Consider the following 19168-nt stretch of genomic DNA (forward strand, 5'->3'; position numbering starts at 1 on the left):
CCTGCTGTAATTTTAGCTTCTGAGATCTCAGTTACTTTAGCAGAGGGCGTGGTGGAGGATATGACAGAAAAGCAGATCTTAAGAAGAAAACTTTAATTACAGAATGAATTTATTCAAATGAACATGATACACAGCATTACGGACTTTTACCGCCGCCGACAAAGACACGCAAACAACTGTCACCAGAAAATAGAGAGCTGCATGTTGCATGCAGAGGCATACAACATTCATGTATTTTGCCCTTGCATTTTCGATGCAAGGAGGTATTTCTAAGCAGCAAATACAAAGACTTTGCCACTATTTTGACAAAGGATGCTGCTTTACAAACAGGGAAACTATACTGAAATGACAACAGTGCGTGATTAAATAGCCTACAGTACTTAATACAACAATAGGCTTAAAACGCACTATACCTCTAGAAGATGAATGAGTCTTTCTTGGCTTTAAAGGCCACCAGAAATAAGGTAGACCCACCCCGTGAGTATCAGCCACCAGCAGAGTTCAGTTACCTCTTGCAAGGTGACCGCTCCTCTGAGTTCTTGTTTCTTTTTCTAAGTACCATTATGAAAACGGGGCCCGGTTTTGGCGGCTGATCATCACACTGTCTCCGATCTGTGGCCATCTGATCAGAGTGTGATCACTGTATATGTCTTTATCAGTCAGTAGGCTCCAACAATAACTGCTTCCGCTTCTTTTGACGGTCTTCTGTCCGTTACCAAAAAGTTAATCATCCCCTCTGACTTTATGAGGAGGTTGCAGCCTAAGAAAAATATGCCAAACACCACCGTGAGGGATAAAACGCACATGACAGCTATCTGGACCACCCTCATGATGAAGAGGCTCCTCTCATCCGGAGCGGCTGCCACAAAGCCATTATCAGTCACCACGGATGAAAAGTTGCAGCAAAAAAACTCCTCTGTCTTGTTGAATAGGCCGCTCTCTGTTTGGTTGAAGCCGGTGTTATTCATGTCTACTTTCGCAAAACCAAACTTTCAGTGCGACAGATGCGGAAGGCGGAGAGAGAAAGACGCGCTGGGCACGATCCGGCAGAAATTGTCATCAAGTGAAAAGTGAAGATGAGGAGGCGGCGAGTTGAACAAGTTCCCTCAGATCAGACAGCGCTCTTCTTGAGTTTAACAAGCTGCTTTGGCATCGCATTACTGGGGATTTCATGTGGTGTGCTGCCAGTTTCAGAGCGGAATGAAGCCACCAGCCCCGCCGTTAAATAGCCAGACTGTCGCTGTTTTCCAGTGGCAGGAAGGCACAGCAAGAGCGCCACCATACGACCGGACCGCATGCGTGCTACTAATGTGCATGTATGTAGGACATTACGTACTGTCTGTTACGTATGTTTGGGTGTTTGCGGACATCTGTGTGTTGGTGTGTGTATGCATGCATGGTTTACTGAGTTGGTGGTTCATTCAAAACCTTGACAGGTCTTTGCTGACCCCGTGTCAGAGAGAGGCCAGAGCAGCTTGCATCGTGTTCATGCAGCCATACTGAAGACCAGAACTGTTCAATATACGAATGCAAAGTGAGCTTCATAAGCTTTACAAATGCGTGTTGCAGCTGAAACAGCACGTCTCGGTTTTTCTACATGAAGTAAATGATGTAGTAAATGTAGTAAGATGTAGTTAATACATGCGTAAAATTACAGAAAAAGTCCTGATGAATTTGTCTGTGAATTGAAAAGCAAGCAAAAAACGAAAGAGAGAGAGAAATATCCGTAGTTTTAATTGTTATTGTTGATCTGTTACTTAATTCCTTTTTATGAATGGCAACGATGATTATCAGATTACCCGGAAAAGCTGAAACCTATGAATATAAGTTAAAAGTCCAAAATATATTCCCTCCTACACATGATCTAAAGCCGCCCAGACTGGATGCTTAGCTGGCTGATTTAAGCTCCACGTGATAATAATAAGAACACAAGTGTTACAGATGTTTGTAACAATGGCTTTGTTCATGACAGTGAACCAACATGCACAATATGAGGACCCTGAAATGGCTTGGAGGCAAATTTAATAATATGAATCAGTGTTTTCTCCACTGCCACACGCAAAAGGCCTGCTTATAGCACAGTGTTTTCCTATCTTGCCTTTAGGAGGTTGATGCCTCACACCTCGCAGCTTTGGCCTGTCATAAACAATAAAAGGAATCCTTTCTGAATTTTTTTTAAATAAAGTTTTGAGTTCAAAACTCAGGTTATTTCCACTGAGTTTTACTTTACATTTCCCTCACAATTACCCAGCCAGTAGAGCTCACTCTAAAACTTGAAAAAAAACTTTATACTATACTTCAGCTGTCGTAGAAAAACATACTCCCCAAAGCCATCTAGTTACTCGAAGTCTTAAAACTACTACTACTACTACTAATGATAATAGAAGTATTATTTTCAAATTTTTTTATTACTTTCTAACTCAAGGAGGGCGTGTAGTGACATCTAGTGGATAATTTGGGTCTGATCTGAAGCCAGTGTTCATCTGCATACACTGCAGATATGAACGGAAGTCAGATTTATTTCACAGAAAACAGATTGCAGTATTTATTGCAGCTTCTTTATTGTCGCTGAGGTAAATGAAATAGCAATAAAGGAGAGTTTGGAGTCTGTGGCTGCACATTGTTGACAGTACATCAGAGTTATTATGATTCCCTGAATGTTTATTAAATGCTTCGGTTAGATTTTATCTGGCTAATTGCCCAGGGGCAAAACCGAGTTTCTTATCAATAACAGTAGATGGCAGCATTGTTCAACACGATCCACCAAAAGTCTGCTTCAAAATAGCTGTGATGTACACAAGTGTCTGTGTCGTTTGGAAATTTTCAGTGAATTGACCTTTAGACCCTGACCGGGTGTAATCTGCCTTATAGTGCATTTTAACCAGCTTTCTCCTTGTCCCTACTGGAAACATAAACAGGAAAACGCTCTAACAGTTGCTTATAAGCTTTATAAAGGCGAAACTACAAAACCACACGAGGAATCAGGCTTAGTTCAGAATATTAGGACAAAGTTAAAACCGAGAATGTCAATAAAAGATCATTTCACAAAGAGCATAGGTATTTGGGCGTTTCTTTTGATTGCTTTTATAGCTGTATTTCTTGCTGCAGGTAACCTATGCTAAATGAAAAGTATGGGAAATAACTGTCATCAAGTTGACCTCCTAATATACGTCTGAGAAGATTCCGTGAAAACGAATTTAAAACAAAATAAAAATTCAAGTATCTAAAATCAAATTAAGCGTATTTCGATAAATGTATGTTAATATATGATTTAAAAAAAACAAACACTATATTTGGTGGCATGCACGCGCCTACATTTACCAGACGCCCGTGAAGCCCTACTTCAAAGGGATTTCGTGAGCGACGTCGCTGTGAGCCAATCAGAGAGGAGACTCTGTATATATGCAGGTCGGTCTGAGCTGAGGTTAGATTGTGCTGACTATTATCTCAGCCTGTCCTCTTAGCGTTACAATATTCACTCGGAAAACAGGTGCGCGGAGAGAGGCGTCTGTTGCAGTGACCGCATATCCATTTAAACGCAAAAGGGGAAAAATAATGGAGACTCTTCATATCCACCGGTTTAGTGCGGCTCAGCCGGAGACTTATCACATTAAGGAGTCCACACAGGTACCATGAGAAGGTTTACTGGACGGACTGGATTTTGGACTACTCTGCGCTGAGATGGACTGCAACTTAGGTGTCTTTTTACGAGATGTTATGCGCTCGCGCGGTAAATTTGGCCCCGTTTTTTTAAACCAGTAATTAGCAGTAGATTTGGGTATGTCGTCCACGTTCAACACGTTGCCCGGGAGCGAGTCAGGAACAGGTCAATGGTTCACTCCATCCATAATTTAGGTAAGCAAAGAGTGTCCCCGTTTTCTGTTGCGTGCACACCTTGCATAGCAAGACTAAAATTTGGCTCCTATGGTTACACATCACACCATTAAACCGTGATCTTAATGTGGTCGAGAGCTTGGTTATAGTTTAGATTTAATCTATATTACCATAAAATGAGTGGTTTTGGTTGGCTGCTCTTACAGTATTTGTCGTCTTGTTCATGTGACATCTAACAATTAATAAACCAGTCTTTGAAGCCAAGGCCTAATGTACCTGAACATGAATGAAAGATTGACAGATTGAGGGTAATCAACACTTTTAAGACCACCACAGTGAGCTATATAGATGGAGTCTTTTCTTCCAGTAAGCCTATGATTTTCTGCTGCCACAATCTCTTGCATATGCATAGTGGGCAATCTAAGATCAGTGTATGTATTGTTATTTTTCAGTGCCACTGCCAGTGTGACTTCCAGTTTGTACCAATATGTTTAACCCAATTATTAATTGTTTGTATGCCAGTTTTTGTTTCTTTTACCATACATAACAAATACAGTTTTCATTTAACACTTAAGAAAGTACTGCAGCTTTACATGATGCTTGTGACCTTTTAGATGCAGGTGCGTGATGGGAAAATATCAAAGTCAATTATTAGCTGGCCTCGTCTCTCTTACTCCTAAGAAAGCACTCAAACCTCAGTGGGTGCTTTGATGGTCAGCAGGGTTTGTACTGTAAATGTGGAGGAGAAAAAGATTCATGCAAAAATGTTATGTTTTTTTTAATTTATTAAATTTTTAGTCTCCTGTTACTGTCACAGTTCCATTGTCAGATGCTGATGTGAGCCGTGTCCAATTATATTACTGTGAAACGCAGTTTGGCAGCTTAAGTATACAGCCTTTCATTTGCATACAGTAGAAGCACTCCTGTTGAATGGGCGAGGAATACATAATTTAACTTGTAGCACTGCACCAGACATTTCACAACAAAGAGTGTTGCTAACAACACAATTAAGTGTCACTTGAGAAGCAGTTAATAATGGCCAGTGGTTTACACTCCTATTGAAAAGATTGAAAGAAAAAAAAATTGCTTCAAGTCGAGAATGTAGACATGTATTTTTAGAGCTGTGCACAGCAGACAGGAAATATTCATCTCTCCAGATGGTGGGACTAATTGAGTCAGACTTCTTCAGACCAGCAAACTCTTGGTGGTGTGGCTGGTGCAGTCATAGTCACCCAAATATGTTTGTAACACACATGCAGCAAAGCAGATGGTTAGAGATGCAAACAGACATCATAAAGGCAGAATCATCATTGATCTGTCTACAGTGTGAGTGGAGGTGATATGCTAGATGCAGACTTGTGTTTCGCTTTTAATGTCACAGTTTTGTTCATTACAGTCATTAAGTGTAGACTGCATCCATCTACTTTAGTGAGTAGTGTGCAGTTTCTGTCTGAGTGACTGAAATCATCCACTGCACTGTGATTTCAGTCTTGATGCAGCTGGGTAGAGGCTGCCTTGTTTTTGAATGAGATAAGAGTTAGCCTAAGGTAAGCGTGTCAGCCTCTGTGATGGACATTTAGACAGGGGGCACAGAGGTGTGTGTGTGTGTGTGTGTGTGTGTCATGTGTGTGTGTGTGTGTGTGTGTGTGTGTGTGGTGTGTGTGTGTGTGTGTGAGTGTGTTTGTGTGTGTGTGTGTGTGTGTGTGTTTGTGTGTGTGTGTGTGTGTGTGTGTGTGTGTGTGTGTGTGTAGTGCAAAGTCTTTACCATGCTGCATGCGAAAGATAAGGAAATCTGTCCTTACTCCTCTGCAGGCGTTTTTCAGCTAGTTATGAAAGTAACTACTCAGGTAAGTTGTATCTAAATGCATTGGCAATTAAATGCATAGTTATTTATGGAAACTATGTTTAATGTATTTTACATTTTGAGAATATCAAGAGGCTCGTGTGGCTTTAATACATGGGATGTACCACATCATCCTAGGCTGGAAACAATCGGTAGACCATCCAATCTTTTTGATCTGTTTTACTACCCAGAGTAATGTAAAAGCACTGTGGTGTATTTTGTTACAGATGTTCAAAAAACTCCTGACCATTTCTGTGCTTGGTTTGTGTATTTGAATGAAAGCGTTATTCATGACTGTAATATCATCCAGATTGTACTTTCGTAAGTCTTTCAGTTAACAAAAACCTATAATTTCAGTCAAGTATCCTTTTAGACAGAAAATTATGTTGTCTTTCATCAGAAATATTGTGAGGCGCACTTTCCATGCCAATGAGATATTTAACCTCTGCAAATTGCCTCTGGTATTTAAGCATCCCAGATGGTCTTAGCAGCACTACTGATGAAGTGGGTGAAGACTGTACAAGGGAAATGAGCATTCACTCATCCTCTCAAATGGAAGAATGCGAAGGGACTGTGGTCAGTCCAATGTGGGAGACTGGATTTGACCTTCATTCCTCAGTTTTTAATTTTTATTTATTTATTATTCTTGTAAAAGCAATAAAGAATGGAAATAGAAAATGAGAACCGTGTATGAAGAAAATATACTATGTGTAGTGCTATTTGTCTCATATGTTGCTCATCATTATTAGTTATAATTAGAAAATGTTTGCAGTAAAGTTAAACACCTGTAGAGAAGCAAAGATTGCTTGAGAATTGACCGTGATTTATAGAAGCACAGAGTTTGAGTAATAAGCTATTTGGCTATTATTTTACTCACCTTTTTTACTCTCTATGTGTTTATACACATTTCTGCATTTAATCATTAGTTATTATTAATCTAGGCTCTCTTCCACCACATGTCTTTGCCCTGTCTTCCTCTCCTCACCCCCAACAGGTCGCCCCTGTCTGGTTGTCTGGTTCTGCCAGAGGTTTCTTCCTGTTAAAAGGGAGTTTTTCCTTCCCACTGCCGCAAAAGTGCTTGCTCACAGGGCGCTGTCTGATTGTTGGGTTTTCTGTTTTCTCTCTATTATTATAGGGTCTTTTCCCTGACAATATTAAGCTTCTTTCGGCAACTGTTGTTGTGATTTGGCGCTATATAATTTAAAGTGAATTAGACTCAGCTGAACCTAGAGTCATGATAAAAGGAAAGTATGCCCTAAGTTTTACACTCTATGGTTTTACATAGCATGTAAATGTTACCAGATCATAAAGTTAAGTAAATACGACCTCAGATGACCTATAAAACATGACAAATTGCAGTACGCTGTGTTATTATTTCTTTAACAGAAAATGAACTGAAGTGCAGATCGGTGTGTGAAAAGCTACATACCCACATGATTTAGTGGCTTATAGAACAACTTTTAGCAACAATAACTGTATTATTTGTTCACTTTCTCACATCACTGTGGAGGATTTCTGTCCCACTGTTTTTTCCAATGTTGCTTCAATTCATTTAGTTTTGCAGATATTTGTTCATGCACAGTTTTCTTAAGGTACAGCCTGTTTTCTTTTTCAGTCATTCTGTAGATTTGCTGCTGTGCTTGTGATGATTTTCCCGTTGCATGACCAAATTTTGGCTGAGCTTTAGCTGTCGGACAGATGGCCTCACATTTGACTCTAGAATATTTTGGCATACAGAGGAGTTTGTGGTTGACTCGATGACTGCAAAGTGCCCAGATCCTCTGACTGCAAAACAAACCCAAATCATCACCAATTTATCACCGTACTTGACAGCTGGCATGACATGTTTGTGCTGATTTGCTCTGTTTAGTTTTCACCAAACGTGGTTATGTGCAACCATCTCCACTTTGGTCTCATCTGTCCAAAGGAAATTGTTCCAGATTTTGCAAAGCTAGGCTGTGCTGACATGTTTTTGTTTTTTTTGTTTTTTTGAGAGAAAAAGCCATTCCAAATAAGCCATTCTTGTTCAGTCTTTTTCTAAACATATTGTCTTAAACTTAAACATTTAACTGAGTCTGAGATGTAGCTCATGGGTTTCCTGCATAACATGTGGCGAGTGAAAAAATAGTGATAAAAAACATGGAGTGTTCACTCACAGCCACACACTTACATGCTGTTAGCATGAAAGCTCTTCACTGTAAGCGAAGACCCAAAGTTCACCAAAACAAAGCGTAGGGGACCACTACGAAAATGTTCCTATCAAAAAACCTGATCAGACACTGAAGTCACACTCGTGTAGCTGAACAAGAAAAAATAATCCAACAAAGGAATTTGTTGCATTGTATATTTTTGTCTGTATATGCTGTCAGTTATACTTCACCGGAAGAAAATATGATTAGCAAAAATCAGTACAGGGAGGTCATGCTTAGAAAAAAATGAAAAATTAAGTGCGATATACAGTTGAATACAAAACAGGCTACTGTCAAGCAAGATCATTTTTCATCGGGTGTAGCCTGGTGGTCCTCTCAGCTGTTGCACTGTGTCACATGCAAGTGCATCCTTACTGCTCCACAGAAACTAACAGCTGGTTTTGGCAGATCTCACCATATGTTTATTATGTCCTGACATGAAAACCATTGAACTGAAAGAGCGGTGTACTTTTACAGTGACTCCATATAGCAGAGTGGAGTCCCAACAATGCTGGGACAGGATCCCCTGGAACCCAGATGCTGGTGACGGTGGAGAAGAAGTAATGAAAAGTTAAATGAAGATCTTTTAGTTAGGTGGAGGCAGGGAGGAGGCAGGTCGCACGAATGAGACTCTAAAAGGCAGAATGATAGACGAGCGCTGAGATCAGAAGGACATGGAAAAAGTGGGTCACTAGCTTGTAGAAGGTGGGAAAATGAATGGGCTAAAGTGATGTAGACCGACTCGAGTGTTTTAAGAATGGACTAGCAGGTCAAACACACAGATGAGTAAATAGAGAGCTTACTTCTTAAACTTATGCATGAACTTCATTGTTGTTTTGCCACAAACTGAACCACTAGTAAAAAAAGAAATCGCAGCTTGTATAAGACCCCCTGGATATTTTTAAACATTTCTAGGGCAATGACTCAAAGCAAAAAGTAGATCAATTACAAAATAAATTACAAAAGGAAATATTTGAGCTTTATAATGGTCCTCCTCCTAAAACAGTGAAGAAGCAGTGTCATTACTAGATTATAGCTGATCAATCAATATCTTAGAAAGATCATAGAAATTCTACTTAAGTTTAGCAGGTCATACTCATACTAATGTTTTTGCAGGTCTTTTAAGTAGCTACTGGAAATGCTAACAGAGCAATGGAACTGATAAAGTGAAGCCTGAGAAAGGTTAAAAGAGGTTAATATTGATCTACTTTAATGTAGTTCCTCCTTTGCATTTTATGTCATTTTATTGTAAGGATTGATATCAGTTGGATTCATAGCAGGAATACTTAAACTATTATGTCATTTCACATTAAATTTAGTATTCTGTCCTCTTTTTTTTTTTTCTTCTCCCATCTCCTGAAGGATGATGCCCCGCGGTCAAACCTGCTTGGTTTCCTCCCTGTTACTTCACCCTGTCATTGGACTTCAGATGTTTCACTGGCAGCCTGAGCGCTCCTAAGTGCTCGCTATCAACTTGCCTGGCTGTCATCCTAGAGAGGTGATGCGACGGTTTGTCTACTGCAAGGTGGTGTTGACCACCTCTTTAGTGTGGGTGCTGGTGGATGTGTTCTTGCTGTTGTACTTCAGCGAGTGTAACAAATGTGATGATAGGAAGGACCGCTCGCTGCTCCCTGCTCTTCGAGGTAAGTTGATGTTGCAGAATTTCCCTGTTATTTTGTATCAAACATGCATGAGAATGTAAGCTGGAGACAATAATACCTTCTAAAATTTCACTTGAGTGTAAAATATTCATCATCTGTGACAAATCCTATTAAAACAGTGTTCACTGAGGGGAAAGCTTTGCCTGAAAGAGCAGAAAAACACATAAAACGTATGAAACAGTTAATAGTTGATGGTAATGTAAGAAAAGGTAGGAATTCTGGTTTTATAACTACAAAAACATTAATACATTTATAGGAATTAGACATTTCTGATGTAGTGTCTTTTTTGCTAAATGGACTATGAAACAAAACTGATGAAATTTGAGTTTTTTGTTGTTGTTGTAAAACTGTGCTTTTCTGTATAAAGGTGTGCTGCTCAAATCACTTTAACACACTTCCTCTTGGAGAGTTAATTTCCTCACATGTCCTCAAGTAAGCAGGTTTCTAAGAAGCTTAGTAATCTGCTTTTAAGGTTAGAATGATGCTGAGCTCCAAGTTACTGTCTCATTACCATACAAAAGTCGGCAGTTACATTGGATGTTATTTTGCATTTAAAATCGCAGGATTTTCTGTGTATAATAACTATATCTTAGGATTGCTGTCAAACACTGGATTTTGCAATGTCTCTTCAGGTGTTTCAAGTTTTATCTTGTTTAGTGTACCCCTGTTTTATTTTGTTTTTTCAGCTGTCAAATGAAAATATAATTTTTAGTTTAGCACAAATTCACTGCTATATTTTGGGTTTAAAATAGTTCTTAGCTTGGATTCACATTAGTGAAAACAAGTCTTGCATGAAAAATTTGCTTTGTCAGTACTGCAAACCTGCTGAAAACACAATAAAGCACGTGTTAGTATGTTAAGTAGACAAAACAAGATCTGAGGCTGAATAATGAAGCCCTTGGGGTTCCACGAATGACTGCTTGAGGCCGATTAAGTATTCCCTATAGAATATGATTTTAAAATGCTTAACTTCAGACAGAAAATTCATATCTCTTGCAGTTTAATATAAAAATAAGTTTTGTATATGTCTCCATAACAAATTTCTTCTTTCTAAAAAATATCTACAAGGCAGTTTTAGGTTATCAGGAGTATGGCTGCTTTGGTACACCAGTGCAACAGCTTGATAAACAAAATGTGTAATCAATGACACCAATCAAGTGGTAGCAACTCAGTGCATTTAGACATGGTCAAGATGACCCACTGAAGTGGATCATCAGAATGGGAGCAAAAAGGTGAACTAAGTGACTTTGAATTTGGTGGTGTTGTTGGTGGCAGATGGGGAGATTTCATAAACTTGGCTTTACAGAAAATGGTCCAAAAAAGAGAAAATCTCCAATGAGCTGCAGTTGTCTTTGTGAAAATACCTTGTTGATGTGAGAGGTCAGAGGAAAATGGCCACACTGGTTTAGGCTGGTAGAATCAGGGTGCGTTATTACATGTCAAACCATGAAGCAGAAGACCACACCGGGTGCCACTCTTGTCAAGTCAGCCTCAGTTTCCTGTTTTCCTATAATTCGCATGGTCTCACTTGATTGATCTCCATTCTGCATTGTTGCTGATCATATCTATTCCTTTATGTGCTCATCTTCAGATGGCATTTCCCAGCAGGACAATGCACCTTGTTACAAAGCTCAGATCATCTCAAGCTGTGAATGGTCTTCATTGTCACCAGATCTCACTACTATAGAGCAACGTTGGGATGTGGTGGAACTGAAAATTCTCTTCTTGGATGTGCAACAACTGTATGATGTTGTCATATCAATATAGACCAAAATCTTCCTGGAATGTGTGTTACATCTATGCCAAGAATAATTAAGCCAGTTCTGTGTACTTACATTTCACAGATGGTACATTAATTCTAATTGGCTGGAATCTTTCTATGAACAAAGCCCCTTACCTGTCATGTACCACCAGAGAGAGTTACAGTTAAAGTACATATCAGAGACGTGTAGAAGTACTCTGTGTGATGTGTGTTCATGGTCTTCTGTGGTTATGTGTTCAAGAGGAGCTCCTCTGATCTTTAATGAAATGGCAGCTGTGCCAGGCAGGAAGCAGAGCAGAGCAGGAGAGGGAAGAAGAGGAGGTAATGTCTGGATGAAAAAGAATGGATTGAGCCTAAGGAGGAGACTCCAACTGTGTAACACTACACAGATCTTTTTCTACGTAAACGAGAATGAAAACAACAGGGGAACCTTAGGAGCCATGTGATGATGACTGCACAAAATCTGCACGCTCACGTGTGTGTTGGTCTCGGCTGTGGCTTCTTCTCTTACCTGGCATTGCCTAAATAGCATGTTGGCTACTGTTCTGATATTCCACTTTTACATCTTTCTCTCTTCCAGAACCTTTCTTTCTGATTTAGCTACCACAGCATTACAGAAGGTTGGAAATATTCTAGAAAACCAAGCAATTTAATTAGATTGCTAATTGCACTGGTCTGTTGAAGTGTTTCTTTAGGCCTCTAGGTTCTCTCTTTTGTTAAAATCCTGGGTTCAGACTGTTTCAACACTTATCCATGCGTACACTGACTCGGGCTCAGAACGTCATTAGGAAGTTGGGCCCTAATCAACTGATAAGGACTTGGAAACCAGGTCAAGAAGTGTCATTAGGGAGTGTCAGTTTATGATAATTCAGAGACTGATAGATTATCAGGCCCTTCAAATGTTATGGGCTCCTTTAAGAAAGTGACCGATGATGTGAAGTGAAGCTAATTGGTGCCTACAGAGTAGGGGAAGACTATTAAAAGATGTCCCTTCCAGCTTGCATTTTCCACTAGGACAAGCTTTATGACCATTGAAGGCTTTGGAAAAAAAATCACAATGCCAACACAAAGCTCACAACAAAGATGCACGGATGTGTTTAGTGCACATGGTTCGTAGCTAACAATCAAAACATGACAACTCTTACCTGTATAGTTTAAGTTGGATATTGAGAATTTACACATAATTACACATTTAACTCTCATTTTAGCACCTTTTGCTGCCTTTCATTTGCCCTTTTAACCCTATTTTCACATTAGCATATCTAATACTTTGTCAGCCGCTATAAATTAGGCAGTACAAATTAGCTTTCAGATAACACAAACCTGTACTGTACAGCTTCCAGCTTTTAGTCATTGCACTGCTGCTTGGCCGCCATCCATCTATCAAGCAATATTGCACAGTCTCAGCTTTGCAGCTGGCAATTTCACTACAATTTCTTTAGAAACCCAAACTACTATCGATGGTTTGCTTGGTGCTCTCTCTCTTTCTGCAGGACGTTTATCCACACACAAAGAATGATGGATTGGAGTATGGCTGGAGCAGGCTGAGAATGTTTTGATGCTCAGTCATGCAGCTCGAGAGCTGTGTCCATCAGATGTCAGTTGGTGTCCAAATGAAGAGTGTCAGCAGCATTATAAAGAAAACCCAGGATCAGTTTAGGTTACAATCCGACCGATCCCAGTCCGTCTCCACAAAGGGGTCTTAGGAAATCCTCTTAGCAGGAGGCCATGCAGCTAATGTGAACTATGTGTCCCCCTTTCATGGAAATCACAGCCTCTGTTCTAAGAGATTATTAGAGAGAAAGAGAGTGAGAGAGAGCAGAGCCATAAATCAATGGGTGGTTATTTACCTTCGGTGAAAGAAGCTTGCGCTGTGCAGCACCAGTAGCAATTCTGATATTTTCCAGGCCTTTCATAGCAAAAACTGTAGCAATTGTTTTGCTGTCATGCTGCTTTTTTTTTCACCTATTAATACATCGGCCTAAATCTCTGAATTCAAAACCTCCTAATAGATTAAATTTTTAAATTAAATATAGCTGGCAAAGTGTACAGTGCTTAATACCCTGTCAGCCTAAGCCAGAACCACCAGGAGAGAGCTTAAGCGGAGTGGATGCACTGTCACTGTGTTAAAGGTTTTTCTCTGCTGAGCATGCACTGATGTTTGAAGAAACACATTTTTCCTTGCTTTTAATAGCACAGGCTTTTAGAGGCTTTCACTTTTTTTTTTGTGTATATACAGTATTATAATAATGTAATAATTGTGAACATGATGTACTGTTCATATGTGAACACCAGCTGCCAGTACATTTATTTCTGTTATCAAACGCACATGCACATTGATCTGGAAAATTAGGTTTTCATGCTCTGGGTGCTATATGAGTTTAGAAAATTTACAAAGTGGACAGAAATAGAACACGCACGCTTTTCTGCACTCTCCTTGTTCCACAGAGTCCATTTTTTATGCAGTAGGATTTGTTTTATGATGCAGTTTGATGTTAATTTTTTGCCTCATTGGTGAGAAAAAATGTTTTCTTATCAAATATTTTTCTGTGGTGTCCTTGTTATGTTACAGCAGTGATATCACGGAGCCACGAGGGTCCAGGTGAGATGGGCAAAGCGGTAAACATCCCTAAGGATGACCAGGAGAAAATGAAGGAGCTCTTTAAGATTAACCAGTTCAATCTGATGGCCAGTGATATGATTGCACTCAACAGGAGTCTGCCAGATGTGAGGCTGGATGGGTGCGTAGGCTCGTGTGTCCTCACTAACAGCAGATCTTTGATATCCATCACATTTCATGGCACATAATGTTTTTACCGTCATTGCTAAGAGGTTTGTTTTGTTTTTGTTTTTTTTGTCAGATTTTTACTAACATATAATTAACTCAGAGTTACTGAGAAAGCAACAGAGAATAATAGAACAAGACTGACTCACTCTACTCAAAGCAAACAGCCTGGTAAGAATACAGAGGTGACTTCCATGGTCGACACCATATCTGGCATTTTATTCTTGGAGGAATTTTTATAGTGATAAGCCGCTACACAAAAACCAGAGCCAAGTATGTGACGCACTTACAGTTTTGAGCAAGAGCTGAACGAAGCTGTACGGAGACTATTTGAGTGCAAAGGAGACTGCAGAGAGAGCTTAATGATATCTGAAAGTGAAATCAAGAAATTATGCTCTCAAATTGATTGAAAGATGCTTATCTAGTCTCATAAGGACTGCAGAAACTAAGGAAATGTAAGAAAAGTTTTCTGATAATTTAAATAGAATTTAAACAGTTGGGTCCATTACATGTTATTAGTAATAACAACTGTACCCACTGTGAAAGATATCTTTAATAATGACTATCATTTCCATGCAGGATCTATTAGGTCCCTCGCGTTTTGCATTAGGCTTGACATTTGAATGGGAGTAGGGTTTGTTTACTGTCATTCAAGAGCCTCTTGAACACCTAATGAAAATTCAAAATGCATCTTGTATGAAACATGGGCACATTCATTTAAGGCTGCTGATATGCACAGACGTTTGCCTAGTGCGGAGACAATATCCAAGCGATTCATGTTTAACTATTCCAGTTGAGTTCTTCACGGCACTTTTCATTAAGTGGTTATCAGAGTCTCTACCTGTCAAATGAGAAATAAGCCACAAAATTATCTTTCTAAACTCCTACATTCTTTTTGTTTTAGCTCCTGTTTTTGCCTGTTTCAAGAAGAAGACGACTCCAGATTGTCTGGGATGTGGAAAAACTGTATAAAATACAATACATAAAAATTTATACAGTGCAAAAGAAGATCTATATTAGAGAGAAAAAGTTGAACATTCAGATGATGTGAACTCTGTATTTCTGCCCAATATGGGTCCATATAAATAATACAGCATCTTTATTACAGCGCACAGCTGAGCTGTGCAAAATTTCACCAGCATTATGTCTTCAAGGCAGCCTCCTGGCCTAGTTATGTCAGTCAGTGCTGTCACATTGAATAGACAGAACAGAACTAGCAATGCTGCCTGCTCCGGTAACCCCCTCCCCCACATCACCACCTCCTCTAGCCATACATGCTGCCTTCACTGTCCACATCCTCTTCTGTAATGTAGCTAATTCTTTATTCAACAGCCCTGACTACAGCACCGTCCCACATTCACACCCTTTGGCTTTGACAGACGTCACATTAATCCAAGGACATGCTGACATAGCTGTCAACACTGGTTTAACTTTTTCTACTTTCTTTCTCAATATCTTTCAGTAAACCTATTGTGACAGTGTTTTTGCACTGATGGCGAAACTGGATAACACTTGGGAACTTTATGTTCTCTGATACAAAATAATGGGCTGCATTTTGAAACTAACTCAGTAGTAGTACAGCAACAGATTAGATGCTCTGTGCAGTGGTTCAAACATATTGAGAAATTATGTTTGTCATTGTAAATGACCATTTTAGTTTTGGGATACATTTTCAAAGTATGAATCCTTTAATAAACAGAATATCAAAGATTATAACAAATGATAATCAGATCATCAGCTATCGTAACATTACAGTTTTACCATATATTAACCTTTTAGAAACTTTAATTGTCACTGCTTGTAATTTTACAGGACTAAATTATTTGAGACTAAAAGTATAATTGTTTTTCTTTCAAAAAATGAAATAATATTTTTAAAATTTGTTATACAGTAATACATATTGTTACACAATAATCTGCAATCTCCAACAATTGTCAGTGTAAAAATCTAAACAGTCTAAGATTAATATATTGTAAAATGGTGATTACATATTAATAATTATCAGTATGAAAAACATCCAGTATAGTTAAAATATTTGTGAAATATTTGAACTATAAAAAAATAAAAATTTAATGTTATTTTATCAACAAAGGACAAAAACACTCTTTAAATTAACTGCCAGCAGATATGGATTTAAATTAATAGGGTTTATTAAAGCTCTGACTTTTCACCTAGTTTGTTGATTCTGCATATCTAAGGGAACTTTCCTCTGTAAAGTCTTATGTCACTGATTTGCCTTTCCCCCCCTGTGTTACTCTGTCAGCTGTAAGACCAAAGTGTACTCAGATGACCTGCCCAACACCAGCATTGTCATCGTGTTTCACAACGAGGCATGGAGCACGCTGCTGCGAACTGTTCACAGCGTCATCAACCGCTCTCCTAAACACTTGCTGGTGGAAATTATCCTAGTTGATGATGCCAGCGAGCGAGGTTTGTAATCTGTGTACGTTAACAAAGTATACAGGATGTATGTGATGGAGTACTGTAGGATGATTATGATAAAAGGGATCCACGTTTCTGGCTGTGTAGCAAGCTAAATTAAAGCTAATCTAGCTTTTTTTTTTTTTTTTTTTAAATTACAACATAAGGACTTTATGGTGTTAGTATTTATTTTTAGAACCTGATGAATAAATACACCAATTAACCTTCGATGTAAGGCTGTGAGTCCCATTTGTTCTTGTAATCTTCAAATAACCATTTAAGATCTTTTAGATTAATAAAAAAGCCAAATGGAACGTTTGTGGTTCAAATTTACATAATGTTGGGGTTTTTTACTCTGAGAACTCCTCACTAAACCCTGGAAAAAACAAATGAGGAGTGTGATGTTGAAGACTCAAGTAAAAACACATTGATAAGTACATTTTTGAGCATTATAGAAATAACGGTCGGGTTTCCAGGTTTTGATTCAGCCATATCACAGTTTAAGGAATCGTGAAATATTTAAAGACATGTAAGTAAAGAATTTCTTCCTTTATTGGTTATGCTATTATTTTAGGTGGCACATCCACCTCTGATGAGTCAAGAAACAATATTTATGTGCTCAAGTAATTATGGTCTTACTACCTTTACCTTATTTTTTAATTTGCAGTTCTGTAACCCATAAATATGACATATAATCCCAATAGGTAGTAGCTAAAAACCTGGTTTTCAAATGTTATTATTTTATTTTGGAATCCATAAGTTCTCAGCTGGACATAAGCTGACTAGCTCGAATTGATAATTTGATGACCTGATTGAAATCTCATCATCATATTGTCCATATTTAACTTGTTATGAATTTTCTTTTGCATAATTTCTTTCAGATTTCCTAAAGAAGAAACTGGAGAACTATGTGCGTACTCTGGAGGTGCCGGTGAGGATCCTGAGGATGGAGCAGCGTTCAGGTCTAATCAGAGCCAGGTTGAGGGGGGCAGCCGCCACCACCGGTCAGGTCATCACCTTTCTTGATGCTCACTGCGAGTGTACTGTTGGCTGGCTAGAGCCCCTGCTGGCTCGCATCAAAGAGGACAGGTAGGAGCTAAAATTGACATCACTAAGTATTTTGAATTTAATGCTGTTTTTTTGAAGGCACTGATAGGAAATCACACATATGTTTGACGTTTTTGCAGCAGTGCACCACACTACTGCAAAACCTCCTATTGTTTTGACAGTTTAGCGTTACTATTGAGCCCTAAAAAGGCTTTATTACTGCAGTTGTTATCATATTTCGCCTTGGTTGCATCACTGGGTACTTGAGCCAAAACTATCTGAATACTGATGGGAAAGCAAACTTTCAGTTATTAATACGCTGCCTGGCACTGCTGATATGAGATAATAATTATGCTGCAACCTCAAAGGAAAAGATAGCTTCTGTCAATCTGCAGGTTATGCAAACTGTGTAGAGTGTAAGGTTGAGAACCCAAAAAACAGACACAGGAGGCAGCAGGGTTTAACAAAAGGTAAGCCGTTTAATTAGGCTGATGGCAGACGTCCACAGAACAAAACACGAAGAGAAACAAAACCTAAGCCGCAAGAGCATGAAGACAAAACCACCCGGGTGATGATCACAGACAGGGACAGAGGGGAAGACAACAACACTTATCTGACAGTATTTATAATTAAGGGAAAGTGGACACAGCCCTGTAACGAGACACAGGTGAAGATAATCAAAGACAGCGAGTCAGGTGGGGAAGTAAGACTAAATCCAAAACACCGGAGACGAATCATTACAGGGAAAAAAGGGAAATGGCTAATAAATGCAGAGATTAGACACACACCTACACACAGCAGCTTTACACTAAGGCAAATACTGGGAAATTTCAGTAAAGTTATACAAGAAAGTCATTAAAGCAAAATAATCACAGCATCAAAAAAGAAACTGTAATAATAAACAAAACCACCAACAAATAAGAATCCTGGGACCATGACAATTACAGTAACACCGCCATCATGTCAACACTATATGACTTATGCAGTATCTGTATTAAGTTGGCAAAGGTTTGAGTTTGCTGCATCTGTAAAACTCAATTCATTTAATTTATGCTGTTTATCAAAATATTAAGATACTACATAAGGCATTTGCCCATGCTCTGTAGACACCATTATGCCATCCACTGTTTCTGTGTGACAGTAATGAATGATGATGATCCTCTTGTGATTCTTACCTTATCTGAGGTCAGACACATTAATTTACCCTCAGGAGGAAATTGGTATCATATGACTCCGAATATTGTATTATGGAGCCATTACACTTTTACTGAATGCTGCTGCACATGTATTGATGTCTTTAAGTCTGAGTGCAGACTGTTGAGATGGTGCAGAAATTACACTGTATGTTCAAAGATTAAATTTCCAGATCTGCTCTTTTTGATAAAGAAATAATTTTGTCTGTGACTATCCTGAGAGGAAGTACATGCATTTATCTTACAAAATAATACCTGTGCAACCCTGCTTCCTACACATCTGCACCGCCCTTCAATAAAAACAATGCAGTGATTCCAAGAAACTGTATTTACATTGTCTTCCAACACACAGAACTGAGAATGTTTATTGTTGTTTGTCAGCTGCCCAAGAATTTCGGTGGTCCTGTGTTCGATTTTGTTCAATGTATAATAT

General features: G+C 38.9%; 2 protein-coding genes across 4 annotated transcripts in view; one reads left to right on the forward strand and one right to left on the reverse strand.

Moving 5' to 3' along the window:
* Positions 1 to 91: 91 nt before the first annotated feature.
* rprma (reprimo, TP53 dependent G2 arrest mediator candidate a) lies at positions 92 to 1235 on the reverse strand. The gene has a single exon (XM_014332343.2). The coding sequence runs from the start codon at positions 966 to 968 to the stop codon at positions 660 to 662; it is 309 nt and encodes a 102-aa protein (XP_014187829.1). The 5' UTR covers positions 969 to 1235; the 3' UTR covers positions 92 to 659.
* A 2158-nt stretch (positions 1236 to 3393) lies between these two features.
* Positions 3394 to 19168, forward strand: part of galnt13 (UDP-N-acetyl-alpha-D-galactosamine:polypeptide N-acetylgalactosaminyltransferase 13) — a 35676-nt gene continuing 19901 nt past the window's right edge. For 2 of the 3 annotated variants that reach the window (XM_005918249.3, XM_042219191.1), the window contains exons 1-5: positions 3394 to 3855; positions 9229 to 9509; positions 13862 to 14030; positions 16338 to 16504; positions 17377 to 17584. In XM_005918249.3, coding sequence (XP_005918311.1) covers positions 9368 to 9509; positions 13862 to 14030; positions 16338 to 16504; positions 17377 to 17584 — 686 coding nt within the window. In that variant the 5' untranslated portion in view covers positions 3394 to 3855; positions 9229 to 9367. The remainder of the gene's footprint in view (positions 3856 to 9228; positions 9510 to 13861; positions 14031 to 16337; positions 16505 to 17376; positions 17585 to 19168) is intronic. The other variant, XM_005918252.3, reaches the window with a different exon arrangement.

This window comes from Haplochromis burtoni, unplaced genomic scaffold (assembly GCF_018398535.1).
Source record: "Haplochromis burtoni strain Fernald_Lab_line unplaced genomic scaffold, NCSU_Asbu1 Contig_29, whole genome shotgun sequence".
Lineage (NCBI taxonomy): Eukaryota > Metazoa > Chordata > Actinopteri > Cichliformes > Cichlidae > Haplochromis > Haplochromis burtoni.

Coding starts and splice junctions, on each gene's coding strand:
- rprma (XM_014332343.2), bottom strand. CDS start 968: ATGAATAACACCGGCTTCAACCAAACAGAGAGCGGCCTATTCAACAAG.